The sequence below is a fragment of the Panthera pardus genome, unplaced genomic scaffold, assembly GCF_024362965.1.
Source record: "Panthera pardus isolate Hobbes unplaced genomic scaffold, ASM2436296v1 HiC_scaffold_16, whole genome shotgun sequence".
NCBI classification, from domain to species: Eukaryota; Metazoa; Chordata; class Mammalia; order Carnivora; family Felidae; genus Panthera; species Panthera pardus.
The window spans coordinates 66,588,358-66,608,484 of record NW_026526721.1 but is presented as its reverse complement, the minus strand read 5'-3'; the positions used below and the strand labels follow the sequence as shown (position 1 = coordinate 66,608,484).

General features: G+C 37.6%; 1 protein-coding gene across 7 annotated transcripts in view; it reads right to left on the bottom strand.

The window, feature by feature from the left end:
- Positions 1–8,740: 8,740 nt before the first annotated feature.
- Positions 8,741–20,127, bottom strand: part of STXBP5L (syntaxin binding protein 5L) — a 379,589-nt gene continuing 368,202 nt past the window's right edge. For all 7 annotated transcript variants that reach the window (XM_019448501.2, XM_019448499.2, XM_019448505.2 and 4 more), the window contains 4 exons: positions 19,567–19,732; positions 16,990–17,101; positions 15,108–15,328; positions 8,741–14,318 (listed from right to left, as the gene is read on the bottom strand). In XM_019448501.2, the coding sequence (XP_019304046.2) occupies positions 14,277–14,318; positions 15,108–15,328; positions 16,990–17,101; positions 19,567–19,732 (541 nt within the window). In that variant the 3' untranslated portion in view covers positions 8,741–14,276. The remainder of the gene's footprint in view (positions 14,319–15,107; positions 15,329–16,989; positions 17,102–19,566; positions 19,733–20,127) is intronic.

Here is a 20,127-nt window from a genome sequence, read left to right as displayed (position 1 = left end):
TAACTTTGACTATGCATTTACCATTACCAGTGATCTTTTCACCACCTTCTTTTGTTTTTATAATGTTAAATTAATTTCCTTTTACTTCCACTCAAAGAACTCCCTCTAGGATTTCTTGTAAGGCAGGTCTGGGGGTGATGAATTCCCTCAGCTTTTGTTTGTTCAGGAAAATCTTTATCTCTTCTTAATTTTATAAAGGACAGCTTTGCTGGGCATAGAATGCTGTTTGACAGGTTTTTCTTTCAATACTTTGAATATATCATCCCATTGTCTTCCATCCTGGAAAGTTTATGTTGAGAAAAGTGTTCCCTTGTATATAACTTGTCTCTTCTCTTTCTGCTTTCAAAATTTTTGCCTTTGATTTTTGACTAATAATTGTCTCACTGTAGCCCTATTGAGACTCAACCTATTTGGGATTCATTGGATCCCATGGATCTGAATATCCATTTCTCTTCCCAAGTTTGGGAAGTTTTCAGCCATTATTTCTTTAAATATATTTTCTATTCCTTTCCTTTCTTCTGGTTTTCTTATAATGTGGACACATGGGTTGTGTCCCATCATTCTCATAGGCTTTCTTCACTCTTTTCCACTCTTTTTTCTTCTTGTTCCTCTGAGTGGACAACTTTAAGTATCTTATCTTCCAGGTCACTGATTCTTTCTTTTGCATTGTCAAATACATGTTGTTGAAGCTCTCTATTGAACTACTCACTCCAATCATTGTATTTTTCAGCTCTTGGATTTCTGGATCTTTTTTTCAAAGTTTATATTTCTTTGTTGAACTTCATGTTTTGTTCATGCATTGTTTTTCTAGTTTTGTTCAGTCATCTGTGTGTTCTTGTAGCTCATTAAACTTTTTTAAGAGGATTATTCTGAACTCTTTGATTTCCATTTATTTATGGTTAGTTATTAGAGCTTCATTAGTTTCCTTTAGTGATGTCATATTTACCTGATTTTTTGTGATCCTTGATTCTGTTCATTGGTCTCTGTGCATTTAGGAAGCTGTTTTATTTTCTACACTTTAGAGGTTCCCTTTGGGAGTGATAGTTCTTCCCCAGTCCACATGGTTTGGTATTCTGGACGTGTCCGCTGGTAATGTCCTTGGGCCAATAGGACTTGTTATCAGGGTCTATCTTTGGGAAGGCCATTGCCTATGATTTGAGGTTGAAGGGCAGGGGGATGCTGCTGGCTGAGAACAGTTGATAGGACTACTGGTTTAGTTCCCTGCTCTAAAGAGGCTGTAGGATGGATTTGGTAGTTGTCTGGGTTCTCTACTCAGGTTTTCTACATGATTGGGTCTAGGTACTCTACTCAGCAGTAGGTGTGGTCATGAATTAGCTTCACCATCCTGGCAGGTGAATAAAATGTACCCCAAGGCCTGCACTGCTCATTGTTTGGGGACCCAGATCAGGCTAGACTGTACACTGAATTTCTGGCCAGACAGGGCTATTGGTTTTGCTATGCACCTGGAGAAAGCCAAAATCTGTGCTTTCTTTTCAAGTACCACTTTAAGTATGGGTGTAGTATGGGCTCTACAGCTTTGTATGTACTCTGTTAGGTCCTCTGGTCAGAGATGGTGGGGTGGTGGTGAAAGCTGGAACAGCAGCAGCTGGGGCAGGAAGTGGTTTCCCTGTCCAGACAGGACCTCATATGTGCCCCAAGGCTGGTAATGTTCTTGTTTAGGAATCAAATCAGACAGACCTGCATGCTAAGCTCCCTGGACAAGTGGGGACATAGTCTTGGTTCTGAAGAGACCAAGGTCAGGTCTCCTGCTCTTGGTTCTTTACTCAAGAACCTGGAGTTCCTGGTCAGGTTCTTTACTGAGCTCCTGGTAGGTTCTTTACTCAAGTGCTGTTGTAATCAGGACTGTGGGTTGGGCTATGGAGTGTCCCGAGTGCTAAGGCCAGGCTTCCTGGTCAGGCAGGGCTGGGAGCTATGCTCAGCAGTGGGCAAGGTTATGAATTAGCTCCCATGCCCAGGCAGGGCTGGAGAGCCAGCTCCAAACAGTGTCCCAGATGATCTATTCCAGCTATCTCGTTAGGCAAGTCCACGAGCTATACTCAGCAGTGAATGAAGCTATGAATTAGCTCCTCTACTTGAACAGAGCAGCGGAACTGCATCCAAGTAGCCTCCCAGGAGTTGAGGTCAGGTTTTCTGGTAGCACGAGGCTGGGAACCACACTCATCATGAGTGGGGTTATGAATCATCTCCCCTCATTGGGCAGAGAGGGGTAATTGGCTCCAAGGCTGGCAAGGCTCCTTGGTGATCTGTGCCAAGTTTTCTGGCAGAATGTTGCCACTGGCTTTGCTCTATGGATGATCAGATACGCCTGCTGGACTCTGCACTTGAACATGCTGGGCTATGCATCTTTTAACTCTTCTGGTCAGGCTTTCTCATTGGGCAGGGCTGGGAGCTACATTGAACAGTGGGTAGGACTATGACACAGCATCCTTGTCCTGGTAGTGGTGGGGGACAGTGGTACAGTGGTGGGGGATAGGGGTAGACCAGGCTTCAGGGCTGGAAAGGCTCTTTGATTAAGGTCCTAAATCAGGCAAGCCTGCATCCTTCTGAGTTCCCTGGTCAGACTGTACCACTGTCCTGGCTCTGCAGATGAGCATAGATGCTATTTGTGACTTCTGCTTGAGTGCTATAAGTAGGACCTTGGTCTGCCAAGATCTGAGTGCTGGTTGTTATAAGTCCCTCCCTCCCTCTCTGTCACAAATTGATTTCCAGTGATCAAGCCCTGCAGATTCCCCTGATATCCCCTTGAGACAAGACTGGAGTGAGCCAAGAAGCAACTCATGCTGCCAGGGGAGCTGGATGTCCACCATGGGCTCTTTTCCCATTGGAGAAACCATAGGCTTAGAGGAGACTTCTTGGTGTCATGCTGTGCTGATCTGGAGGAGAGGCAGTGTGGTCCATGTAGCCACTCCTTTTACCTTTGTAATGTGGTCTGCCTCAGTCTTTGGTGCAGGGGGTGCTTCAGTCTCAGCCCTGTGTTCGAGGATTTTCTCATTGGTGTCTTGTCCGTGGATACTTGTTAGTTGTTCTTGTGAGGGGGGAGTACACTTGGGAATGATCTATGTCACCGACTTATTGATGCCATTCTTCAGTTTGTGTTGTTTTAAGCCAGTAAGTTTGTGGTGATTTGTCATAGCACTGATAGGACATTAATACATGATCATGATGAGTTACCAGTTACATCACTTCTTTCAAAGTCTGTCCGTGATTGGCCACTGCACGTCTGTCACTGATTTTAGGTACAGACAGTAAAGTATGTAGCAGTGTTCACTCCTTGTCTCCCAGTGTGAATTAGTGTGACATTTTACAAAAAAGGGTAATCAAAAGAGGAAACTGGCTAATGAAGATGCAAGTACACCAGAGAAATGAAAAATGACATTTGAAGTGAAGTGCAAATTAAACACAGAGTTATAGAATAGCTGACTGGAAATATCGATATTCATGCTATCCAAGATGCTCTAGATGTGCAACTTGAAAAATTTAGTGAAGGCAAAATTATCAGTATAAACGAAGAAAATCGTTGTGACAAAAAGGATACAGATGTTCTAGAAGAAGTGATGACAGCAGAAAACATCATTACTTGTATAAATTTACTGTAATTCCATTGAAAATCTCAAGAGGATTTCTATTTTAGATAGGTGTTATCCTAAAGCTTAACTAGAATAAAAAAAATTAATACTTACAAACTTGAAAAATATCAAAGATATCTATCAGATATTAGGACAGATTATAAGGATAAAATAATTTAACAGCTTATTAGGGATGCAGAAATAGACATAAATTACTAGGGCAGACTAACGAATTTAGAAAACATGAGGCACCTCGGTGGCTCAGTCGGTTAAGTATCCAGCTCTTGATTTCAGCTCAGGTCATGATCTCAGTTCATGAGGTTAAGCCTCACGTCAGGCTCTGTGCTAACAGTGCTGAGCCTGGTTGGAATTTTCTCTCTTCCTCTCTCTCTGTCTTTTCCCCCTTCTCTCTCTCTCTCTCTCTCTCTCTCTCCTTCCCTCCCTCCCTGTCAAAAACAAACATTAAAAAAAGAATTTAGAAACGGACTTTAATGTAGATGGGAAATTATTAAGATATCATTTCAAATTAGTGGTAAAGGATGTCATTCAAAAGAAGGGGTATAGTGATATCCATTTGTTAAAATATCTCTTATCTCAAAACTCCAGATAGATTAAAAACCTAAATGTAAAAACTAAACTATGAAATTAAAGAAGTTATGAATTATTTTACAAACATAAAGGCCTATAAAACAAAGTACAAAAGTCATAAAGCTAAGAAATTATAAAATTTTATTACATTAAGAGAAAATCCTCAATATGAAAAAGGGATGACAGACATCCAAGACCCAGAACAGTATAATCCAGGGCCAGGGCATAATAGAGAACCCAAAAGGCATCCAGAGCCTAGATGAGGCTGAGTTAGCAAGTGAGGACCACAGAGCCCTTCTCCAAACAGGAGAGGAAGCTACACATTCACTATTGTACTTCAGCACAAATCAGTGAAAGGCGCTTAAGTGTCTGGAGCAGACCAGCCACTATTCTAGAATGAATGATAGAGGACTCACAAGGAAATACAAGAACCATCACCCTTCTGCCCTTGCCATGAGGCCACATAAGACTTCCTTTAAACCCAGAAGGCAGTCTTGCAAAAAGGAAGAGGAAGAGATTGTCTGAATGGCCTTTGGAAAGACTCAAGGAAAAATCAGCTATATAAAATAAACAGGATAAATTAATTTCCAGAGTTGTAATAAAAACAAATAATAGAAAAGTGGTCTATAATAAAGAGTCTGACTCCACCTTTTGCCATTTGCTGACAAGTTTTAAGTCTCTCTTGCCCTTCTGCCCCACACCTGGGTAAAGCTGAGCAGAAAGCCTGGGTGCTCTCTTCTTTACTGTGCAAACTCCTTTCTGCAAACCCTGGCCCCACCTTCTAACCACATAAAAACCACAAGCCATCTTTTTTTCTCATTCTCCGAAGCTATTTTTGACCAGTTTGGGAGCTACTGATCTCCCCAGAAATCTTTATGTGAGTGATAAACGTTTTCATACACTCTTAGGGTGTGTGTGGTGGCATCAGTTTCAACATCCAAACCAAATGCTGGGGAGGGCTTCAGTCTTCTGTAGGGTGGCCACAACAGAACTATTCAGAGAATATAGTCAAAATTACAAACAAGTCACAGAAGACAGAATAAGTGTGTCTAATTAAACACATAAAAAAATATTTAATTTCACTAATCGGAGAAATTCTAATAAAAAGAGTAAGATACCATTTCACCTTCTAGATTGTGAAAAAATAAGATTAATATTGAGAATAGATGAAAACGTAGGCAAGCAGTAATTCTTACATACTGGTGAAGAATAGTTTAATTGGAAACATTTATTTAAGAGGTTTGAATAAGCATGCCCTTTGAGGTAATTCCACAGTATCTTCCCTAGAGAACTGCTTGCAGATAGCAAAATGCAAGTGCAACAATGTTTGTTGTGGTCTTGTTTATGGTGTCAAGGGATTGGAAAATATCTAAATGTTTACTATTAGAGGAATGGTAACAAATTATGCTTTATTGACACCATGGAATAATATAAGTTAAAAAGAATGAGTGATATCTATAAATACTGACATGGAAAGGTATCTAAGACACAGGTACATGAGCAAGCAAGTTGCAGCATAGAAAAACATTTGGAAGGAAACAACAAACTAATGATAACTGTTATAGAAAAAGGTAGGCGGTAACCAAGGGAAACTTTCACTTTCTTTTGTCTATTTATTATTTGGTGTGATTATAAATATACATTCATGTATCACTTGTGTAACTAAAACACATTTTTATTTTTTTAATGTTTATTTTGAAAGAGAGAGCACAAGTGGGGAGGGGCAAAGAGAGAGGGAGAAAGGATCCAAAGTGGGCTCTGTGCTGACAGCAGTGAGCCAGATACAGGACTCAAACTCACAAACCGTGAGATCATGACTTGAGCTGAAGTCAGGCACTCAACCAACTGAGCCACCCAAGCTCCTCAAAACACATTAAAATTTTTTTTTTAAATAGTGGTTGGCTTCCCAAACCGGTTCAGAAAACTATTCTAACCCATAAAGCAGCTACCCATTTGCTATGAAAGGTAGAAGACAATGTCATTGAAACACAAATAATTTGACATAATTGAAATAGTTTTATTTTTATAGTTTTATTTTGAAGTAATTTCAAACCTAAAGTTTCAAGAATAGTACCAAGAATCCCACTCAAGTGAGTTTTGTGAATTGCTGCAATTATGTTTTTCATAGCAAAAGGGTCCAATCCAAGATTACATGTTATACCCAGTTACCATGACTCTCTAGTCTCCTTGAATCTAGAATATCCATCCAGGTTTCTATAGTTTAAAATTTAATTTTTTCTTTATGATTAATAAGTAGTTTTTGTGAAAATACTTTTGAGACTATGTAAATATCTTGTTCCTTCATTACATTTTAACCCACTAGTTATAGCATCCACTGGTTTGTTGCCCCTAATTTAAAGTGATTGACAGTGATTTTAAAATTCTATCACATTTATTGGTCGACATTATATTGTAAGGAAGAGCTTTCCCTTCTAATTAATTAACATCAGTGTGGACACATGGGTAGCTATTTTATTCAAATAGTATTATTAGTTTTGATACTCAAATTATCCCAGGTTTGACCTGTGTGGCCCCTTTGAAGCTGGCTTCTGTGTCCTTTTGACACATCCCCATCATTCTTTGAATACTTGATTTTCTGGAATAAAAAGATGTTTCAGCCTTGAAATCAGCTATTTCTTGACAAAGCCCCAGTTCCTTTTAGCAGAGAATAGTGTTTAGAAATCAAATTCCAAGTACTACATGTGTTCAATGTTCCTGGGGTGATGTTCCTAGTTCTCTCAGTGTTCAGAATTAGGATACACACACACACACACACACACACACACACACACACAACACACACCTTTACATCACAGGTATGTATGTATGTTTGTACATAAAATTCTCACTGATAGTTCCAATTCTAATCCAATACTACATGATTTATTTCACATCCCCCCCCCTTTTTAATATTTATTTATTTTTGAAAGAGACAAAATGCAAGTCGGGAAGGGGCAGAGAGAGAAGGAGACACAGAATCTGAAGTAGGCTTCAGGCTCTGAGCTGTTAGCACAGAGGCCAACACAGGGTTAGAATTCACAAACCATGAGATCATGACGTGAGCTGAAGTCGGGTGCTTGACCAACTGAGCCACCCAAGCACCCCTCATATTCCCTTTTATTTGTACTTCTCCATCATTGAGAAACCTGACTCTTGAAGCCTCAATATATTTGTTTAATTGCTCCCTCCTTTATCTCCACCTGCTGGACTGCCTTCTGTCCTGTGCCTACCTCTCACAGGCCATCATTACTGTCATGTCAGCCACCTCACTCTGATTCTGTCTTCCTCTGGATTGTCACACTCACCTGCTACTGTGCACTCCTTGCATGGGGCTGTCATCAACAACTTAGGTTGGTTGACTTTTGGACTGAATGAATGGAAAAAAAGGAAAGGAGGAAGGAAGTCAAATCAGTATTTTAAATATTGAATGCATATATGTGAACCTTGACTGATTGTATTTCAAAGAAGATAAGGATACTTTTGAGAAAATTCTGAAGGTGGGGGAGTGCCTGGGTGGCTCATTTGACTGAATGACCAACTCTTGATTTCGGTTCAAGTCATTATCTCACGATTCTTAAAATCAAGCCCAGTGTCGGGCTCTGTGCTGATGGTGCAGAGCCTGTTTGGGATTCTCTCTCTCTCCCTCTCTGCCCCTCACCCACTTGTGCATGCTCTCTCTCTCTCAAAATAAATAAACATTTAAAAAAAATTCTGAAGGAAAGACAACATTTGGATGTTAAAGGGTCTGTTTTTACATTTTCACTATTTATTGAAAAACACTTCTTAGCCTATGGTTGGTTGGTTGACTTTTTTTTTCCATCTTTATATGGAGCCAAAACTAGGAGGGAAGTTGTGGTAATAGGAAAATTTTCTTGAGATAATTAGACAGTATTTGGAAGAATAAGATTAGTCAGCTAAGGCCACAGTATAGATAAATATAAAAAAGTGCCTGAAGAGGAATTAATTGTGCAGATGAAAGCCAGAAGGGGAAGAGAGCACTGTCTTTCTAGGGGACTTTTGGAGGTTGTGAAGTTAATGAATATAGTGATATAAACCCATAATGTTTATGGGTTTTGCCTGAATGGGATTAAAGCCTGAGCTTTAATGAAGTCAAGAAGTAGGGTATGAATGTTCAGTTTGTAAATACATCTTATTCAGCCTCGGTTTTTTATTCTGCATCCTCACCAAACTTAGTTTAACTTGTAATTCACCAAAGGTCTAATCAACATCCTCAAAAATTGACTGTAGAGTCTTCCATAAAAAAGTTACACAACTCCCCAGTTTGAAATTTGGGGAAATTTGGGGTGGCTATTCTACCCTTTGGGATTTATAGACTCTAGCAAAATCTATGAGTTTGGAGAACTTATGTTTAGTCTTTTTTCTTTTTGTTTTTTTACTTCAAACAAATGTGTTGTACATGCTCCTCCTCTCTGCCTTTTTAAAACAATTGTACTTTGCAAAACCATGGCTCAAAGTGTTGCAAATGAAGGTCTTACCTCTGTCCATATTTAATCTTGGCAAAAATGTTTAGTAGTGCATGACATCATAACATAAGAGCATCTATGTACAAACATATACAATTTTATTGATATTTCTACAGACTACAAGAATTTTAAGTATAGTCACAATTGCTGAGTGCAACAGAAAAATAGTAATTTGTCATTTTCTGAAAAGATGCAAAAGTTCTGAAGATGAAAGAAAGATACATCAATGATGTCATCTGTTTCTTATTTCCTAGAATAAAACATCACATAATTAAGTACTAAAAATTATAGGTTATTGGAGATTTTGATTCTGTGTACACTTGTCCATAACCACCACCTAGTTTATTTTCTGGCTTTGCAGTTAAGAAGCATAGGCCAATACCAGAGGGAGCAGTATGAGAGGAGAGAACTCTCAAGTTTTCTCATTAGGTATTATTGCCTTGGATAGGCAGACTCTCCCTTTTTAAAGGTGAAAGTAGTCTTTCAGGGCACAGATAGTGAGTTACAGACACTCTTCTCCCTTTAAACATGAATCCAATAACCAAGAAAATAAATCCAAGTGGCCCTGGGAGCTAAGCCAGCAATCAAAAAGGAACTGCTCTTCCTTCTTGCTAAGATCTTGTCCAACTATGCAGAAAAGGTACCTAGTACCTATGTCTCCTCCAAATGAAGAATGAATAATAAATTTGGACCTGATTTAGTAAATGATTGTTTTAATTTCCACTATCCTATTACTAAGAATTAGTTTCCACTTAGCTTTACATACTGTTGAATTTCTTATTTTTCTTCTGGTGTCTTGTGATGTCACATGTATAAGACAATCAAAACCTAGATGTTTGAATTGGAATAATTAATGGCCAAGTCACATGGGAGAAAATCACAAAGACAGACTTATTTAAAATTAATGGGGCCTTCCCTGGTCAGAAATTTGCACAGAACATTTGTTTTGGGTTTCAACACAATAATTATCAATCCAGACAACACTATATCTCTTACATGTTGTCTTCCCTGGCCCATCAGAAGTGGGGCTTGGATACCAGCCAAGGTAGACAAATGTTTCTTCCTTAATCGGCCATAAAGCTGTGTTTGTCAACGTTGGCTAACATTGGAACCATGTTGAGGGCTTTCAAAATTACACGTTTGGTTCCCACTCTGAGAGATTTTGATATAACTGGGAATTTTAAAAGCTCCTTAGGTGATTCTGTTGTACAGCCAAGGTTGAGACTCAGTTCCCTATGTAAATACATAAATAAAAGCAGCCATCTGTGCCTCTGGTTTCTCATCAAAATTTCTTCCACTTAACTCTGGCTCCCATGTCCCTCCCCACCCCAACCCTCTTGTACCAAACTGGCACTTCCTCTCACTTTCCCAAGTATTCTGTATTTTGTCCTTTTAGGGCTATTTTGTATGCAAATATGTACACTAAACTTGCTACACAACCACTATACTCCCTGGAATGAGCCATCCAGAATACATGACTTACCAGAGTGTTTCTGGCACTTGGATCAGTGTGTATGTGAAGTAGTATGTAGTCAGTAATGGGGTTGGGGTAATAGAGGATATAGGTGAGGAAGCTGTGAAGGCTACCACTTTTCTCCTGAATCACAGCAAGCCCTGATAGAAGTGTCTGACTCCTTTCGGCATTGTCATCTCTGAAAGTGGTCAAGTTCTAATGTCTTTCCATTGGGCCAGACTTAATCACACAGATATGTTGGTGGGTTGTCCCAATGATCCTAAACCAAGGAGAATATTTTTAGCTTACTTTTCTAGACCTGCTTCATTTTTCCCTTCTGCCAAACGTTTTATAACTATTTCAAAGAGCTCATCTTCATCTTCTTCAACCAGCCTTGGGCATAATCTATTTTTTCTTTCTCAAAGTCCTGGTAATCCCTTAATACAAATAACAGATAGATGGTACATTTAATATTTGACACATGGGTCACATAAAAAGGGACTCCAACAGTAAACCTTTTCCTCTTATAATCCTTTAAGATCTTTGAGGAATAGAAAACTGGATTCTGATTTATTAACTTGAGAATCACTCCAAGGCTATATAAAAGGTTTGACAAATTGTCTTTGTGACTAAAGTATAAGAAAACATCTCCCTCAGTTCTGTCACTATTCTTCCAAAGTTAGATAATGACCCCAATGGTGATTGGGGCACTGAGTCTGAGTCTCAAGTATAAGAAGGAAAGTCAGTAGTCCTGCTTTTGTAGGGGATTAAATGACAAATCAATCATCCTCCCCTCCATACAACAAGGTTAATGGATGATTTCATGGTAGGGGTTATTGCTCACATTATTAAAACCAGGAAAACAAACACTTATAGCTTCTTATTGGTGAATAGAACACAAAGACCCATTTTCTTGTGGGACAGTAAGAAGGGCTTATCTTCTGAAGGATTCATAAGGAGATGAGGTCAACTTAAGAAGCTGTGGTTTTCAAACTTTATCTTCTGATGCCCCCATAGCAGATATAATGTAATTTTGATGACTACTAAGGCTCAGTCATTTTTTCTATCATTGTCCAAGTTACTAGGAGTATTTTTTTGTGTTCCAAGATAGAGGCAAGACATTTAAATAGTAGAGAATAGAGGTGTAAAGAATTACATGGATCAACAGTACTCATTTTCCAAAGATGATGATGATAAGGTTGCGGTGGTGGTTGTGATGGTGTGTGTGTGTGTGTGTGTGTGTGTGTGTATACGTGCGCGCGCACGCACACATGTCAGTGTAACAGAACGGAAATATTCAAAGAGAAAAATCACATCCACATTAGATTCTTGTTATTGCTGTCTCTTTGAATTATAAAAATAATTCTGATGCAGTAAAACCTCATTGATTTGTATTCCACTAATCAGGAGTTTGGGAGATGAAGTTACCCTTACATTAAGAAAGGGTTTATAAAAATTATATTGAAAGACATATTTAAACGACTTAAAAGAATTTATTCATTTCAAGCATTTAGAAGCACCTGTTTACTTCCAATTGATGTGCTAATTATAAACGCTTTATTCATTAGAGCCAGAGTTTTAAGCACTTCTGTAAAATGCTATATTGTTCTTTTTCGTGTTTTCTCTGTATGCTTAAAATATTCTGTAATTGTTATTTTTCACTGATTCATATAAGCTTTCTCAAAATAGTATTTTATTGCATATGAACCACACATGTAATTTGGGGTGTAATAATTTATCTTCTTAAGTTATGATATTTAATTTTATACAAGACATACATTACATAGTCACATTTAATCTGTCTTTAAATAATGTAGAACAGTGGCCCTCAACTGGGAGCAATTTTGGCAATGGCTGGAGACATTATTTTATTCTGGGGTTGCTACTGGCATCTAGTGGATAGAGGCCAGGGTTGTTGCTAACCATCCTACAATGTAAAGGGCAGTCCCACAACAAAGAATTTTCCATTAATAGTGACATTGTTGAGAAACCCAGATGTAGAACAAGTTAAATACAAACTTACTGAGGCCTTCAGAGACAGTCATTGAATCTGATGCCACTTTGGACTGAATTTCATTGTTCCTAAAATAATATTTTGCTCTTTTAGTTTTTTTTTTTAAGTTACAAAAAATGATAAAGTATCTGTTCAGAAAATCAGAAAAGTGAGTTCTTAAAACTGATGGTACAAATAGTGTACTGCAATATGGCTGCCAATGTTTTCTAAACTCTGATCTCAGGTTTAATATTTTTACTGTATAATCTTATGTATCATGTTTGTATTTCCAAGTCAAGTTCTGTTACTCTAAGGCTGTTCTCAGGAATGGTGAGATTCATGGAGAAGCTTTTTTGAGAAATTAGGAGAATTCAAGGACTCTGAGAAATGGTTTCTTGGTATACATTTTCTGACTCTATCATCTTTGCTCTTCTCAAAATTACTGAGAGCATTTAAAGAAAGTACCACTTCAAAAAAAAAAAAAACCACAAATAATAAAAAAAATCTAAAAAAAACCCCACAAATAAATACTATTTTGGGCTACTAAAATAACTTCACTTCAGGAAAATGTGAATTCTTAAACACAAATGCAAATCCAGTAATACCTGGAATAATCAAAATTCAGTAAGACAGACCCATTAATTTTTTAAAAATATTCTTTTCAAAGGAACAACATATTACAGGATGGGTACTGGAATCTGCATACATTCATTTTCTATGACTTTTAACTTCCAGAATCATGTTAAATAATGATGGCAAATGTATTCATTTAGCCTCTAGTAGTTCACTGTTAGAGTTATGACAGAGAATGTTTATCATATTAAGGATATTCTTTATTCCACCTTTAAAAGAGTTTTAAATAAGGAATAGGTGTTTGGTGTCTACTGACAGTTTGTGGCTTATAGCCTAGTGAGTGACAAAATTATTGATTTTTGTATAATTAAACTCTCTCTGTATTTCTGTTGTCCATGATGGTGACTAAGGCCAAGATAGCAAAAATTTTATAAAGATTTTCAATAGTAAGTATTGAACCAAAAAGTATTTACTAATGAAAGCCCTTGTTAGTCAGAAATGAAATAAATCAGAATCCCTTTCCCAAAACATTAACTGAGGTTTTACTGAATCATACTGAAGAAAATGACCAGTTTGGTCTGTGAGTGTCAGGCTGCAAGAGCACCTTTGGATTGAAGACCCCACTGGGCTTGAACAGTAATATACTGTGTAATTGGCAGACAAAGATACAAATGGAGCCTTAAAAATATATCACTTTAGAAACTGAAACCAGAGTGTGTGAAATCAGTTCTCAAAGCTAACTGCATTGTTCCTATAATCTAGTTTCCCCAAACTTATCATCAACTCCCCTACAGAGCACAAGCCAGACTGAAAAAATGCTTTGAGGTGACCGAGCCCTACCTGGTTTATGACTGAAAATAGCAACTTGTTCTGGAGATGATAGAAATGGAAATAATTGTGTTAGGAATAATTTAATATACTGGTAATAATTATGACTGATAACCATGATGATGTAAAATATTATGGAGAGAGAAACATTAATCAGACTCTTGCCATAAGAATTCAATAATGTCATAGTATAATGAAAATTATAGATGAGAAGAAAATTCTGGTTTTCTTTTCTTTTTCAGTTGGGTATGGCAAATGTACTTGAAATACACTGATATCTTCTAATGCAGATTTTTTAAATTGTCAGGTGTGGCCCAATTTATAAAAATAGTTTACCATAAATCTTTTTTTCTTCTGTCACAACATGCTTGTTTTTTTTTTCTTTTCCTCTTAAGATGTTAATTTATCATGCAAAGATTTTTTTTCATTAAGTGCATTAATGCTTTTGTTTGTACAGGATTTTTTCAAATCAGCAGGACTCCCCGTAGTTCCTAAATGTAAATCCTTAGCAAATGACATGCCAAGATGATAGCTCCATTCCACGCTGGGAAAAGGCAAATTCAGCCATGTCTTGGGATTTTAACCAGGTTTCCAGCCTTTGGGTTATACGGTGTCTCTAATAAATTTCCCTTGTGATAACTTCAGATGGACTGTAATGGAACATTTTGTAGAAGAAACTGGCTTCTAGCAAGTTGAATAGTGATGCTGGGAATAAATTTGGTTTCCCTGAATAATGGTTTCTCAAAGCAGTCAACAGCTTCTTTAGAAGTTTAGAATTGGTACCATTTCTTATCCTTATATTTCAGCATTAACTGCAAAGAAAAATAGTCACAATAAAATGCTTTTAGAAGTCTTTAAAAGTACTAATCAAAGCAAGTTCATACTGAGCTAATCATGCATATCTAACTAAATTGCAAAATTTATATAACTTCATTTTCTGAAATAAGGTGCATATGAGAAAGATTTTTTTAAAAATAAGCTGTAAAGACTCAGCTGATTTTTAATGATTGAAGCAAAAAGTAGTGTGTGGATTCCTGCTTCTTGTGCCCCTCACCTTTTTTTGCTTGAGAAGGAATCATGTAATGTACCTAAGCACCTTTCTAGTAGCAGGTGCACAATACAGATACGATGTATCAGAGCCAATGAATAATTTTCTTTTAAATTATTTCCTAAGGCAAAGCAGTATTACTATAGTATTTAAAAACATATTTCTGGGGCGCCTGGGTGGCTCAGTCGGTTAAGCAGGCCGACTTCGGCTCGAGTCATGATCTCGCGGTCCGTGAGTTCGAGCCCCGCGTCGGGCTCCGTGCTGACAGCTCAGAGCCTGGAGCCTGTTTCAGATTCTGTGTCTCCCTCTCTCTGACCCTCCCCCGTTCATGCTCTGTCTCTCTCTGTCTCAAAAAATGAATAAACGTTAAAAAAAAATAAAAAACATATTTCTTCCAAATACTGGGGGAATTACAATACTTATAATGAGATTCAAGCTACCTTGGCTCTCACACAGGATTACTTACAGTGCCATCTCTGTTTGGGTTTTCTTGCGGGGGACCTGAATGTTTAAAGCTATTGCTGTGTAAAGATGCCTATATTAAGCAGTTTACCTCATGTGCATGTTTGGAAAATGCTTCTGCACTGGTCATCATGCCTGCAGTTTTCTCCTCCAGCTCTCCTAGCCTCTGTCCTCTCTCATCAAGTGCGATCCGGGCTCGAGTCAGCTCTCCCATCACCCCTCCGGCCGCACCTTTCATCCCTTCTATACCACCTGGGCCAGGAATGTGTTGTGCAAGGCTGCGCGATGCTTTTCCTGCTGAAGCTTCCCCAACTGGGAATTCAAGCCATAGTAATTAAAAACACATTGTCAGTAATTCAAATAATTATAATCAAGCTTATCACCAAAGTACTTACATTAAATTCTATCATCATAATTCTCATATAGAGAGAGGTATACTTGGTTCTATCACAGACGTGTATTTGGAGATGTTAGCATTTACCCACCTATGAAAGACATTGAGACTGCGAGGTAACTGTGTTGTTACTGCCTGTCTTCGTGTGTATGTGTATGTGTGTATGCGGGTTCCATGCAATAGGGCATCACTGCCTTTCTTGACATTGCTGAATCAGTTGCTCACAATATAGGCGATTTCATATTTAACCCATATTAGGATAGTTTCAATCTTAGGCCAGTTCATTTGTTTCAACTTCTGCCCAAGTCTTCATTCCTACCATCTCTGCTCATCTTGCTGTCATCCTCTGTAGGCCTCAGTTGTTACTGTTTTAAATTGTGTGTTGGGGGGAAGTAAAATGCTAGAGAACAGGGTCTATGCCTGATGGACACGAGCATACATATGTTGAAATTCTGTTCCTTTATAAAAGGATAATAGTTTCTCTACCATTTACAAAGTTCAGTTTAATTTGAATGAATTTTAAGGAAGTTTTTTATTGAAAGACAGCTATCTTGGTAGAAATTTGGTGAACATTCTCAAGGATGTAACATTAGGCATGGAATTAAGATCTATTGTTTTTTAAATAAGAGACTTACTGAGACACAATTCACGTACGTTATATACCACAGTTCAGTGGTTTTCAGTGTACTGACAGAGTCATGCAGCTACCACTACTATCTAATTTTAGTACATTTTCATTACTCCAAAAAGTTTCAACTCTGTGCCCATTAGCAGTCACTCCCTGATCCGTCCTTGTCCCAGTGCCTGGCAACCACTATATGCTTTCTGTCTGTATGGGTTTGCCTATTCTGGACATTTCATGTAAGTGGAATCATATAATATGTGGTCTTTTTTTTGTCTTCCTTCTTTAACTTAACATGGTGTTTTCAAGTATCATTCATGTTGTAGCATGTATCAAACTTCATTTGTTTTTATGGCTGAAAAATATTCCATCATATGGAGGCATCTAGATCTTCTGCTTGGTTAAAAGTTCAAGAGAAAAGGAGTTTTGATCTGCAAGACTAAATAGTGGTGAGATATTCTGGAAAACACATTTTTCTTTCTGAAAATGTTCCCTAGTATCTTTCTACTCCTTTTCAATTATTGTTTGTCAGAGTTTCACTGGAAGAATTTAAAGTAATTTATTCTGTAGCATTGATAAGCCTTGTGTTCTCTGGATAAAGAATCTGTTTCCCAGCAGTGGTTTCAAGGTAGCAGATCCATAAACATTTTTTCCAGAATTCAGTAACTGAATATCTTCACCTGCCTTGTGGGTATGATCTATTTGCAAATGACATATTTATTAGCTTACTAATTATTTGTATGAATTGCATGCAGTATTTTTATTAAACTATTTCCTAATATTAAGTAACTGATTTTATTCATATTTGGTAAAAAATAATTTTCAAGATACAGAAGCAAAAAACCCTAGTCTAGAATTTGAGATCACATATTATATTAAGTTACACACACACACACACACACACAGAAACAGGTCTTCTATTTTGTGATACAGCTTCATAATCAGGAGTTTACTCACAGAGCTCTTCTCTGTCAAATGTCTGTCCACTTCCGCCAAAGAGTCCCTTGAGAAAGCCTCTATTTTGAGCTTCTGGTGTCTCTATGGGAATAAACAAATCTCCTAGCATGTCCTGTATCAAATTCAAACAAAAAAGCATTAGAGTAACTAAAAATAAATTAATAATAATAATAATAATAATAATAATAATAAAACATTGTGGAATGTTAAAGCACATAATGAAAAGACAATCTGCTTTCCATATATTTTCCTGGTGATTTTTGCTTTCCTCCCAGTTTTCTCTCTGGCATTTCTTTCTCCACCTCCTTTTCCTCCCCTTCTCCTGTAATTGACATCTTTAAATTTTCATTTTTATGTCCTCTTCTCTTCTCCCCTTTACAGTTAGAAAGCATGAGAAGCAATATATTTACCCTAGGATTAATCTCCACCTGATCAGTGACTCACAATCTGGACTGCTTTTCCTTTTTCAATTACTATAGCCTCTTTCCCGTCTGAACCCCCTTCCTGAACTAAGCATGGACTAACCTATGAAGTAGGAAGCCTTTGGGAGTATGTGGAGGAAGTTTGGATTTATTTTTATATGAAGTACAAAATTAGGAAATGATTCAAGATAAATGAGTCAAAATAGGCAGCATAGTGAGAACACAGTTGTTTTCAATATCTGATGTGCTGTAGAATGACTGGAGAAATACCTTGTTAGAAATACAGGTGCTTGAGCTTCATTTCATACATACTAAATCAGAACCTACATAAATGTTCTTTGGTTATCTATATTTTTAGTGTGCTCTTCAGGTCTTTCTGAAGCAGACCAAAATTTGAGAATCATTGGTATGGAGGAAGGAACTTCAACCAAAAGTCAATAGATGTGTGACCTAATATCAGTTTGTCCATGAACTGCAGTGTGACTCTCTCTCACCTCTTCTCACCAGACCTGCACTCTTCCTCCTGGATCCCTTCTCTTTGGAAGTGGCAGCAACATTTACTTAGCCAGAAACCCAGGGATAATTTTTAATCCCTTCCTTTCCCTCACTGCTATATCTAATAACCTTCAATCCAACTGATTACACTCTTACTATTAAATCCGCTAACTTCTCTCCATTCTCACTGCTAGCTCCCTTATTTTAAGCCACTGTTATTTTTGGCCTTAATTATTAAAAAAAACCACCTCCTAATTGTTCTCTCAAATTCTTCAAAACTATATGTAACCAGAATATTAGTTTTCATCAACAAATTTGCTAAACCTTTTCCATGACTTCCTGTTCCCCTTGGGATAAATGCCAGATTCCTTAAGGAGCTTACAGGGTGCTCCAAGATCTACTTTTGAATAATTCCCCAGTACTATTCCTCCACCCTTTTCACTGTCTAACTCTGCAGTTTATTGGCAGTTTCCTGAACCTCTGGAATTTTTGCATGACACTACTCTGCCGAGAATATCATATCCTTTTCCATTCTCAGCCACCCATCCCTATAGATGACTCTTATTCATCCTTTACAACCTTGTTCTAACTAGCCCTCCTTGCTATCCCATAACCCAGGGGCCCCTGTTCCATGTCTCCTCAGCGCTGGCACAGCCACATATAGACAGTCTTTTTCTGTCAGACAGAGTGCGGTGCCTGTCTGTTGACTTATCTTCCTCCACACTAGCAGGTAGAGACTTGTATCTTAACTAGAACCTAGCCAAGTACCAGGCATATGGTAACCACTCAACAAGCATTTGCTGAATAACAATAATAGGAACATTATTATTTATTTTTAAAACATACTATATTCCAGGCACTGGGCTCAGTTCTTAATTCTCATGACAGTGCTCCAAGGCAGAGCATACAGGTCGGTTAAGCAAAATTCCCAAAGTTATACAAGTGGGCAAAATACAACTTAAATAGTTCAGAGCTTATACTTTCAACCTCTCTATTAAAATGGATGGGTTTTAGTTTTCTGTTTTGTAAAATAAAGGGGTTGAACCAATTAAATCTCTAAGATGCTCTTTTGTAACTGCTTTTAAGTTATCTAAGGTTTTGATAAGCTTTTATATTTATTTTGTTTCAAAGCTCTGCTCACTGCTATGATAAAACACAAATGCCCAATACTAACCCACAGGATATGTATTTATTTTGTATGGCTCTTAAAATTTAGACTTCTTTTTTTAAAAAGTCCATGAACTCCCTGAATTGTTCGCAAGATTTTTGTGTGCACATGCATAGTCCCCACCTTGGAGGGAGAGTTTATAATCTTACAGGGGATTCTCCATAGTAAAAAAACAAACAAACAAACAAACAAAAAAACAACCAACAACAACAACAAAAAAAAAACAATAAAATGACCAAACAAAAACTCAACCATTAATATGTATGATCTTTGCATATTCCCCGTCAGTCCCCCTCTTTCTTTCTTTTTTTTTTTCTGTGTATAACTACACCCACACTAAACTTGACAGGGTCACAATGATGAACATATATTCAAAACATCTGGGGAAGGCATATTTATTGCCTGGCCCAATAATATTTAGCTATTAGATATCTCTCTCATTCTCTTTTTACAACCATATCCAATGTGTATTCATAAATGTGCCTGACCTACCTGTAGATTATCACACATCTCTTGGCTGTATGTTAACCGCTGAATTTCAGTAGGAGAGACGAGGTATAACGCTTGGCCTTCATTGGTAAAACAAAATGTCCGTGCTATCCTCATGTCTGTCAGTGGCAAATAATTAACATCCAACATTGGGCGAAGACTAGGTAGGCTGAATGGAAAAAAGCAAATCCACATTTCATATTCACGTTGTTAGAAGCTTTCATTTCTCTGTGTAAAATGTACAGTTCCTTACATAAAAACATTTATTTTTATACCACTATTTAATGTTTGTTTCTTTTTATTCTCTCACATAAAATTATATACACACAAAAAATTATGGGCCTGGTTCTTTCTCTTAATCCACACAGATACTTAGCAAATATGTTTGAAGGGTGGATTAAATGTAGTGGCCAGCAATTTCAGAATACACTCTGCAGCATTTCACAGGTTCCTGCAACCAAAGGTTGCAGTCTTTGGTTATGGGAGAAACATCACCACTAGAAAGTACTTGGTCTACTGTCTCCTTTTAAGGCAAAACTCCCGAGTCTGAGGAGGTTATGCACT